This window comes from Nicotiana tabacum, chromosome 7 (genome assembly GCF_000715075.1).
Source record: "Nicotiana tabacum cultivar K326 chromosome 7, ASM71507v2, whole genome shotgun sequence".
NCBI classification, from domain to species: domain Eukaryota; kingdom Viridiplantae; phylum Streptophyta; class Magnoliopsida; order Solanales; family Solanaceae; genus Nicotiana; species Nicotiana tabacum.
In genome coordinates, this window is record NC_134086.1 from 128393050 (window position 1) to 128404374 (window position 11325).

General features: G+C 36.1%; 2 protein-coding genes across 3 annotated transcripts; both read right to left on the bottom strand.

The window, feature by feature from the left end:
* Positions 1-517: 517 nt before the first annotated feature.
* LOC142162288 (uncharacterized) lies at positions 518-2658 on the bottom strand. Its single transcript, XM_075218622.1, has 3 exons — positions 2332-2658; positions 1120-1860; positions 518-982 (listed from the first exon to the last, which is right to left on the bottom strand). Exons 1-3 carry the CDS (start codon positions 2656-2658, stop codon positions 518-520), a joined length of 1533 nt encoding a protein of 510 aa, XP_075074723.1.
* Positions 2659-4763: 2105 nt separating this feature from the next.
* LOC107793571 (ATP-dependent DNA helicase Q-like 1) lies at positions 4764-10945 on the bottom strand. Of its 2 annotated transcripts, none has more exons than XM_016615947.2 (10): positions 10727-10945; positions 9796-10178; positions 9116-9376; positions 7787-7950; positions 7070-7166; positions 6916-6959; positions 6466-6580; positions 6035-6388; positions 5456-5680; positions 4764-5316 (listed from the first exon to the last, which is right to left on the bottom strand). In XM_016615947.2, the coding sequence occupies exons 1-10, from the start codon at positions 10920-10922 to the stop codon at positions 5206-5208; spliced, it is 1950 nt and encodes a 649-aa protein (XP_016471433.1). In that variant the 5' UTR covers positions 10923-10945; the 3' UTR covers positions 4764-5205. The 2 variants fall into 2 exon arrangements, with proteins under 2 accessions (XP_016471433.1, XP_075073719.1); XM_075217618.1 differs by having other exon boundaries at positions 7070-7161; positions 7782-7950.
* Positions 10946-11325: the final 380 nt, after the last annotated feature.

Sequence of the window (11325 nt, forward strand, 5' to 3'; positions counted from 1 at the left end):
GTTTTTTAGGTTAATTTTGTATAACTTCAGCCCGGAGAGCTGAAGTTTTGTTTGTAAATGTGTGTTGTTCTGACCTCTTTTTATATCAATGTAATTGTCACCCTCTTTGTTCTTAGCTTTCTATTGCATTATCCTTGTTATTTGTTTGTATTTGCTTTATACTTCTTAGTTGCTTAGAGATGCTACAATTTTTGTTTGTACATGTGTTTCTTTTTTTGTGTTGTACGTATATGTGTGTGTGTGTGAGTGTTTGTATGCGCGTGTGTGTGTTTGTTTAAGGATATGTATTTCACATACTGTAACCTAAAGTTTTTTCTCGCAGAAGTCATTATGTACTTTTTTAAAATGCAACAAAACCTGTAAGCCTACGCAACAAAAATGAGTGATTTGTACTTTAGCAGTATATAAAATTGTCCAATAGCTTTTTTTTTATTCCTATGAAAAAAATCACATTTGAATTATGTCATACAATAAAGAAAGTCTAAATTCAGACCAAGGATTATTGAAGCTTGGAGTATTATTCAGTGTGTTTTTTGGAATATGGATGAGGTGCTGGAGAAGACAAGCAAGTTGTTCTGTTATGCCCAACTTGTTTACATCGACTGCATTTGGTAGACTTGAATGGTACTGATGATTCAGTCGCAGGTATATGCCTCTTCTTTTGTCTTCTTCCTTGTAAAATCTCTACATCGGGAGGTTTTGTGATCTCAGATTGTACATTTTGTGGTATTTCCCATGATTTTTGATCTCCCACGGTATTCACATGTCCTTCATATGTTTTCAACCATGTTTCCCTTGAATACCAATTTGAGCAGTAATCAGATTTCTGCAAATATCTCTTATTAATAGCAGCAATTGCATGTGGACAGGGCAATTCATCAAGTTGGAATTCCAGGCAGTCACAAGTTCTCTTCTTTAAGTCTACAATGAATTCAATTCCTTCACTATTTATTCTAAACAACATTGAGTCAAGGTTGAACACCTAACAAGGAATAAAAAATTAAGACAAATTATATTAGTGTATTTTTACTTCAAAAAGAAAAAGTATGAAATTTTTTAAATGTAAGCAGTAAATCACTGCAACAGATATAAAAAGCTGAAGTTAATAAATATACTCACAAACATTTTGCAAGCCAAGTCCATCTTCTTAGTCATCTCTTCTTCTGCCCATATTGATACTCTTTGAAAAGTTTCATTTGCTTTTTTTCTCCGTTCATAAAACCACTCTCCCAGCTTTTCTTGGATGAAATCTAACATTCTTAAAATAGGCATTTCTCTCCCTTTTAGTAAAACAGAATTCATTGATTCTACCATGTTTGTTGTTAGCATATCATAACGTCGCCGTGGGAACCACAATCGAGCCCATCTCTCGGGAGGCTCTTCCATTATGTAATTGTATGTTTTCTTGTTAATACTTTTAAGTTGGGACATTAACTGATTAAAATCTTCACATTTGTATGACCTTGCAGCACTTTGAAAAAGATTTATTACCGTGGCCTTTGCATGTCTTTGCTTTAAATTTTTCTCAAAGTGATAGAGGCAGATACCATGGTGAGCTTCAGGAAAAACTTTTCTAATACCATTTGCGATCGATTGGTTTCTATCTGACAAGAAAACCAGTTCAAGACAGACTTGAATTGTTTTTCTCATTTCCCCGAAGAACCAAATGTATGCCTCATTGTTTTCTGAATCTGCTACACCAAAACATAGAGGAAAGATTTGATTGTTTGCATCCTTTGATACAGCAACAAATAGAGCACCACAATATTTTGACTTCAAAAAAGTTGCATCTACTGCAATAACGGGTCTACAGTAAGTCCAACCAGCTACTGATGCCGCAGGAACGAAAAACAAGCAAATCTGTACATTAAAACACAAAAAAAACAAATCACAAGGTGTGAAGTTTTTCAAATAGTAACATTTGAAACTTCAGGCTGATGGTTAGTATTGTTTTGCTTACCTATTCTGCGCATCTCTTTTTATGCTTGTGTATGTTCCTGGGTTTTTGGCCACCATCATGTATAGGTATGAAGGAAGAATCTGGTAGTTCTCTTCAGGTGTTCCCCTTATGCAAGCAACAGCTTTTTGAATAGCACGTTATGCCTTGTGATAACCAATGTCAATTCCAAATTTCTTTTTCATTTCATTTTCTACAAAGGCTGGTGTAACCTCTATCTTTTTGTCTCGAACATGTTCTATAATTTGTTCACTTATAAAATTTGATGTAGCATGCTTCTGATCTGATTTTCTTGCATCAACCGAGCATTCATGGATGTTATGATATTTTATCACCCTGAACAGTGTGGAATTTTTTATTCTGGTAGCACGTACATTCCAACCACATTTGTCCACGATGCATTTCAGCTCGTATCTCTTGGAACATAATCTAACAGCAGTGAATTCAACTTTTTGATTTATCTCCAAGCTGCAGAAAAATTTAGTCATGTTTTGTTTGTTCTCAAAGATTGATCCAACTCTTACTTCCTCAGGCAATGCATCGTGCCTAAGTATTTTACATGGTGGAGATTCTTTCACCTTTCTCCTCACTCTTTTTCTTGATTTCTGAGAAGCACAAGAACTTTCAGCAATTTCTTCAATTCTATGTGATGTTATCGGTATAAGCTCCATGTTTACTTCATCTTCATTGTTGTTTATCATTGCAGAAAGTGAAAAAAAGCTTTGTTGAATTGTGTGTTGGTTGTCAATTTACATTATTAGATGTCCTTCTTCTTCTTGGTCATCGACAAACTAGTATGAATTTATTAGAGTAGGGGGTAATTGTTGCAGCACTATGTATTCTGAAGTAGTTGTAATGTTAGAAGGTTGTTGCCCGTTGTCTACTTCCATTATTGGCACTCGTACTTCATGTTGATAGTCAGCAAAAGGTTCTGAATCTATCGCATATGCAAGAGATTGGTTAAATCCTGCTGATTCTGAAGGTTGTATTTTTTCGATGACGAAATGGCAATTCTTGTAGGCTGAATCAGTTGTAAGCAAATGTATACACGTACTAAGTTCTTCATCTGAAGTTACAAGCATTCCTTTGCTTGTATTTAGTTTGATATCAAACCATATTTTTAATGCATATCTGGTTAATCAATATTTGCAACTTCACTAATTTTCTTCAGGAAAGTATTGAATGATATGTCCTTATTAAGTAGAACAAGTTTTGTATCATGATCCAAGTATTTGAAATCAGGAGTCCAACTCCTATTGAAAGTTATAACAATGCAAATCGAACTCAGCAGATTCATGTTTAGTGGCAAGTATTAGGAAAGTGAACAGAAGAATTTTTTAAGTTGTTTGTGCTGAAGTTTTTACAAATAAACTAAATCACTTAGGCATCTTCTGCTGAAGTTTTTTTTGGAAAAAGATGTATGACATAATTAATGAATCCTGCAAAGAAAACTTCAGCTTATAAGTGCTAAAGTTTTTAGAGATAAGCTTAATAACTTCAGCATATTAGCTGAAGTTTTTTTATGATGGTAATTCATCAATGCAGGGGGAAAACTTCAGCACCTAGGCCGAAATTTTTTTGGTGCAATATGATTTTTTAATTTAGCCAGTGTAGGAGGAAAACTTTAGTCCTCCTACTTAAGTTTTTAAGTAATAACTAAAAAATTCAGCACCTAGGCCGAAGTTTTTTTTGGTGCAATATGATTTTTAAATTTAGCCAGTGTAGGAGGAAAACTTCAGCCCTCCTGCTTAAGTTTTTAAGTAATAACTAAAAAACTTCAGCACCTAGGCCAAAGTTTTTTTGGTGCAATATGATTTTTTAATTTAGCCAGTGTAGGAGGAAAACTTCAGCCCTCCTGCTTAAGTTTTTAAGTAATAACTAAAAAAATTAAGCATCTAGGCCGAAGTTTTTTTGGTGCAATATGAAATTTTATCTTATGTTTTATGGTTTTTTACCCAGTGTACGAGGAAAACTTCAGCTTTTAATTATTGACAAAAAAACTTCAGCAACAAAACAATCATATAAAATTTAATATAATTTTTTCTTCGTTGTGTTATTTGCCAGCTCGTTAACTAAATAACTTAAGCTTAGAATGTTAGAATTCATCGTCAAATAGATTTAGAATTGCAAATTCAGCATATCAGTGAAGTTTGTCAAATAACTTCAATCAATCAATTAAAAAACATATAATTCAAAAACTATTTTGAATTCTGGAGATGAATTTGAATACTTACAATGTATTTGAATTTGAATTTGAATGCGAGACGCGTTCTAAGGAGAGACGGACTGATGGAGGAGATACGGAGGAGATCTGGAATTTGAATCTGGGAATACGGAGAAACAGACTCTTATATGTTTTGGAAGGGGTATAATTGTCATATTATTACGGATTTTTTGTTAGTTGGTTAGGAAATCAATAATTTTTAAAAACAAGGTATAGGTTAAAAGGTATCATAAAAATAGTGTACGACTGCAAATCCCCGTTAAAAAATACATTCTTGCATAGATCCAAGTCATGACCGACTTACTGGAGCTAGAACCACAACCAGAAATAAACAAGGAAAAACAATCTGAATGCAATTTGATAACAAGCCAGTGTGCTATAGTCTAATGATAGAAAAGGGTTGCTACTTATGACCACTACGATACGATTTTACCCAAATAATCAGACTTCAAAGCATAACATGAGGAACAGTCCAAATATGCAGATGTTTTTTTTCTTCTATCTATTATATATAGAGGGATAAGGGGGAGAGGAGAAGTGAGAATGAACCCACCTATTGTATTTGGAGACTTCGCTGGTACCACTAAGAACAACCATTTCAATAAAGAGAGCCAGTATCTCTCATCGCTGTACAACCACATGCGCTTCGTTTATGCTTTCTTGAAGCCGAGCATTTGACTTAGGGTAGGGCCAAAAATAAGATTACAATAAAGAAAGAGCTCTAACCTCCTTGAGCCACAAGTGCAGGACTTGCACTTACGACTCCAAGATGCATCTTTTGCCTCTTGAAGATGAGCACCTTGTTGCATGCATACCAACAGTATGAGATGACCATATTAATAGCTACCCTAGTTTATCAAACTGAACCATGTAACCGTAGCTGCTCAAAATTTATTAATCACTACCTCCATGCAAGCGGTACCTGTTTAGTTTAGGACGGATTTGTTTGGTGGTTGAGCAATAGAAGCTTGAGATTTGTATTGTGGGCGTTCCCTTGTTCCCTTGGGATTAAAATGTAGAACCTTCACGAGGAAGACTTGAGACAGTTGTCACATGGATTAGAACCATTCTTGCAGGAATTTTGGTCAAAGGGCTCTCCAAAGTGTTCAAGTAACAATTTTCTACGGCATTCAGTCTGCAAGTTTAAGGATAATGTGATGTTTAAGAAAATAACATAGAGATGATTCAATAGACTGTCCAGTAACACAAAATTAAGCTAGAATGATGAGGAGGATGCAAGGCATAGAAGTTCTATAAAATATCAATCAACGCACCTTAAGTTCACAGTATCTCTGCATTTTTCGAGCTTGTTCCATCGCCCTCTTCAAGCTTTCTTTTTTATACCCATGCCCACTTCTTAGCATGCAGACAACTCGACTGAAATCCTTCTTTTGGTATAATATGACACACGTAGCATGAAGGCTGTCTCTTCCTGCCCTTCCAGCTTCCTGATAATAACTTTCAATAGATTTGGACATTGTATTGTGAACAACGAACCGCTGAAAATGTAGAAAGATATCAGTCCACTACCTTATTCCTGAAATGTCAAATGGTGCATACAGTAGAATTTCTAAATAAAAAGAACTTTCGCTCCCACTATCACATCAAGCGCCTCCAGAGAAGATATTAAAATGGTTAATCATCTCCAGAAAAATGTACTAATAATAGGTTTAACAATCTTTCAATGCACCTCTATGGCCTCAGCCTTTCACTCAATTTAACGTTTTTATAGTTGTATCCAGATCATTTATCAATGGCATTTGATTAAGAGTCATATTTGCAACATCATCAGTCATTGATGATCTAATATGATGGAAAGAAGCAGAGAAACAGCATAGTCTACAAGAACTCACAACATCAGGTTTGTCAATTCCCATTCCAAAAGCAATAGTAGCACATACGACATCAACCTCCCCAGAGCGCCACCTCTTCTGAACTGCAACCCTCTGACGAGATGCCAAGCCAGCATGATAGTATGCTGTTTTGATTTTGCATTTCTCATTCAAAAATTTTGAGACATCCATGCACTCACTTTTGGATAGGCAGTACACAATTCCAGATAGATTCTTGAACCGGTCCAATAATAGATTCCCAAGCTGCTTGAGTGGCTCTTTGCTCTTTCCAGTGACTTCATACTTTAAATTAGATCTGTCAAAGCTGGTCTCAAGGACAAGGGCATGAGGAATTCTTAAGGCTCTCAAGATATCCTGCAAAGTGCAAAAACTGTGAAAACCAAGAAACTAGACAGACCGCACAAAAGAGCAAATTTAAGTAGCTGTCTTACTTCACGGACTGCGTGGGTTGCTGTGGCAGTTAATGCCATCACCGGAACATCTGGAAAATTTTGCTTAAGACATCCTAGTAGTCTATAATCCGGCCGAAAATCATGTCCCCATTGGCTGAGAAACAGGTAAAAGAACAGATCAAATACACATTGAGAACACACCTATTGTTTCTCTATTTCTTAAAATCATTCGAAACTGGGACCATAAAATTTCCAATCATTTTCTTGATTCTTGTTACCAATCAGATAAAGAAAGCCTAAAACTATGTTTCAAAAAACATAAGGTTGATATAGGTCACCAACGATATAGGAGGATCTAGTTGTTTGATGGATTTCCTTGTCCCTTATGGTCATCTGGCACATCAGTCTGTGCTATTGTTCTTTGACTTCTTTTCCTCCAGCTTCAGTGACTTCTTGAGCAGATAAGATGATATGAGAATAAGGACATACCTCACACAGTGAGCCTCATCAATAACAAAACCAGCCAATTGTCCCTGAAATTAGTGCAGTAAAACTTCTATTTACTAAGACCATCTAGCAATATTCTGGACCTGAACAAGAAAAAATAACTGCATATGGTATTATATGCTTACAAAATGCTCACCTTTCTATGCATACAATTTAAGGTTTCTTGAAATGACAAATTTCCAGCTATCCTCTCAGGAGTTACATAGAGTAGCTTGCATGATGGTGCATCTTTCCTAGAAGTAAGAAAAGAAGATGCAAATCCAGAATATAATGTTAGAAGCAATTTTGCCACAGGATCACAAGTACAACTTTCTACAAAAGCAAATTACTTTCTAAAGAATACTTGTAGAGAGTTCTGATAGTAAAATCATTTAATAAAGGATGGATTGATGGAATAGTCATAACTTGGCATTTGATATGAAATTATGTCATTAGAGTCAGTCCAAACTGAAAACAAGCACAATTTTAAGGCATTCGAGATTTATTTCATAGCCAAAGGGAAACAAGTGAGAAGAGATTGGGACAAAAGATCAGTGCAGGTAAAAATGTCGGCCTCCTCATTTCCTTTAATTTCAAGAACAATCTACCAAGCTTCTCATTCTTGCAAATAATTATGAAAAGCAAGCAAATTCTTTTTGTCTGTGCTGCAGGATACAAGATGAGACATATTGAAAATGTGGTAAGTTTTCCTGCCAACACATGCGTGCTGGGGGCTTGCATGACCATGCATGCGTATTTTCTGCCACTGTGGCAGGCTCAAGAAGTTTATTATTAGTCATTCTCAAAAATATGTTCTCCTTAAAGGCAACCGGACCAAAGGGGTGGTTATGAAGAAAGACAAGTAAAACCATGCCTTAATTCTTGTAGTACAGCTGCAGCTTGTGAGAGAGTCTGTTGAGAATTCAAAAATGTTGCTGGTATCCCAAACTTGAGGTTAAGCGTGATTATCTGATCTTGAATTAGGGAAAGTAGGGGGGATACAACAATCATAACACCAGGTTGTACGATCGCTGGAAGCTGCATAGCAGGAAAGGAAAATAAAATTAGTGCAAACATTAGTCAGAGTCTTGACAAATTAGTATGATTTTATGGGCGGCTATAATTTCCTTAAGGCCGATCTTGAATTAAATATTGACAATGTTGGGAGAATTTTAAGCATTTGAAATACATTATTAACTGCATAAAATGTAGTCTAAAGAATGTAGTAACAGAGCTTTCTCTGTTTACTTTTTACTTTGAATGAATTTTCTAGCGTTGATGATCAAAATTTTATTGATGACAGAAAGGGCTAATATGTATTCTTTTTATAAAGAGAGTGAAGCCATATAATAGCAGCATACAATGGTAAAAATCCTTCCACAACATATGGTTTGTTGGTAAGTTGTGAAATGTAAAAATAGGATATTGTTCCATAGAAGCGAGAGGAATATGAATAGTATGAAAATGCTTTGTGTTCATGTACTTTGGGTGTAAAGAAAGGATACCTGGGTGTCTAGACGACTGGGTTAACCTTTTCGCAAACCCACACTTCGTAGATATTTTCAACAGCAAACATTAGTATGATTTATCAAAAGAAAACTTTAAGATCTTCATATGCAACAATGGTGAACAGTCACTCCAATAGGAAACTGTCACCATTTCTTTTAATACAACGTTTTTTCTAGCTTTTCCCAACATGGGATTCTTTACGGCTTATGCAGTACATCCCAAGGTAAGTTGATGAGTGACAGAATAGGAAATCATGCCAAGTCCCCAAACTAAAAGGATTGCATACTTCAAGCAAGATGTTAATTTTTATGTGCTCTCTGGACAACCCTTGTGAAAAGATATTGCACATTGACCTTAAATATGATTTATGTGTCTGAGATGAACATAGTCATATAACTTTCTCCAGTGTAGTGTGTGAATAGTAGCTGACTTCTCATAAGGAAACTGAGGATAAGATAACATAGACCATACAACAAAATGTGAGCACATAAACAACAGGAGAAGCAGTGACGCAAGATTTTCATCTTTTGGCAGACAAGTCTGCAACTTTTTATGCATTGGAACTTGTGCTCCAACATTTCAAAAACCAGATTTAATTAACTGCCAGTTCAATATAATAAAGAAGTTCTTGTGATCATGCATCGCTCTAGACAATACTTAGGGAAAGGACCAGCTGAATGGTAAAGAAACCTACCTGGTAGCAAAGACTTTTACCACCTCCAGTTGGCATAAGAACAAAGCAATCACGCTTTTGAAGACATGCTTGACAAGCTTGATGTTGTAGAGGTCGAAAGGACCTGTTTCCAAATACTACCACATTTGCCAGTTCGATAGGATCCAACCTTTGCAACTCCTCATAACTAAGGGTTCTATCCCCATGATTTGATGCCAAGGAGGACTCCATTTCAGCAGAGACTGATGAAAATGAACCTTCAGTAACCACACTCGTATAATCCTTTCGACAAGGGCAGAGCAGGGATAGGAGGATTTCAGTCAGTACTCGATGAATTGAAGGAAGAAAGGTTTAACTAGAACAAGGGTGATCACACGTCAGCTAACAGTACATTATATAGCCATTCATTTAGGTCTCAGCTATTTGAAAGAATTTACTAGATGATTCAACGCATGTTGTTCTAATGCAATGCTGCAGCATATATTAAGTATGAAGTAAATTCAGAAAAGAAAAAGGAAACAATGAAACTAAAACCAAAAGCAAAAAAAAAGGAACAATTGAAGCGAGGTTGAAGTATTGAACTAAGACATGATTTGCAGCCGAAAAGAAATAAGATAACATCACCTAGAAATGCTGATACTTTAAGAAATGAACAATAAAACAGTTGATAGAAAGCATTATTCAGGCTAAATAAATACTACCATTGACACTGAGGTACAACGTCCTCCCTGGTGGCTTCTGTCAAGACAAATCTTAGAGGTAGAAGCAACATCCCCTTTGCTTGCACATCTCATACCTATCTCTTCACTGTCACTTGAAGAATCCAACACCACTGCTTTTGCATGCCTGTGTTGTTGGGGTGAATCCTCAATAACATGGACATAGGTCGTAGAATCCTCATCACGTTCAACTTTACAGTCGTCACGAACATCCTTAGCCCACATATCAGCTAGAGCTCCACAAGCCTCTGATTCAATGGCTTGCAAATCATCCCAATCCTCAGTGTCTTGCATTGATTCTGCCAGCGCCGCAAGAAAATCATCTCCACAATGCTCCACGCTGATGAAAGCTCGCCCATCATCACCTTCACAAGTAAATAAATGAGTACTTTAATTATTCAGCCAACTACTCTTATATTAGAACCATGTAACTTGTCTAGTTCTAAAAATATAAAAGAATATCAATCAAGTACGTCCTGAATTCTGAACTAGTTGAAGTCACCTGTATGAATCTTTTCATAACTAGACTATTTTTTTCACTAGTCGTCAATTTACTACAACGCTCCTCCTATAATTGGACTTGTGACCAGCTATGTTTTGGGAAACAAACTTAGGCAGAGCTTATGTTTTAAATAACTTATGTCCATTTTTCCTTTTAACTTTTATAATGCCAATGTACTAAGCTTCCGCTTCCCTATGCACAGGGTCAGGGAAGAGCCGGACCACATTTGGTCTATTCTACTTGAGTTTCTGCACGAGACTGTTTCCACTTATATAGAGTTTGTCATTCAAATAACTTGTTTTTTTTTGTTTTTAACTTTTATAATGCTAATTTATGATGTGATATTTGTATTTGTCTTAGGGTTCAGTTTGGGGCAAGGAATGGGAAAAATTTGAGGGGTGCGGGAGTTACCGTAGAGTTCAATGAGGCGATTCAAGCACATGTTTGCGGAGTCTTCATCAAAACCGAATTCAAGAGCTAAGCTTATCAACCGAACTTTCTCTAACTCGAGATCGTCGTCCTGCTCCTGATTTTCTCCGGCGTCTCCAATCTCCGCCTTTCGCGGACGCCGCAGCGGTGGCCGTCGTTGGTTTTCCCGCGCTTTCATTTGCTTTTTCAGAATCGAACCTTTTTCCTACGACAAAAAATGTATTACGAGATTTTATACTAGTGCTTTGTTAAAACGACAACGCTTCGTTCTGTAATGAGAGAATTACCTGACAGTGGTTTGTGTTGGGCTTGGGCCTGGATATGTTGGGCCAGGAGCTCACTGCTTAGTTGTGAGGCTGTCACCCTAGTTTTTGGGGTGAAATTCAAAAATAGCCAGATTTACAAGTGGTAATTAAAAAATAGCCATAATTTCAAAAGTAATCAAAATTTAGCCACTTTTCATGTAAAGATAAATTTGAACGAAAATACTATTTAAAATGCGGAAAATATTTCAACATAATATACTAGAGTTCCAGCATAACTAGTTATATAAAGAGTTAAATATATAAAATATAGAGAAA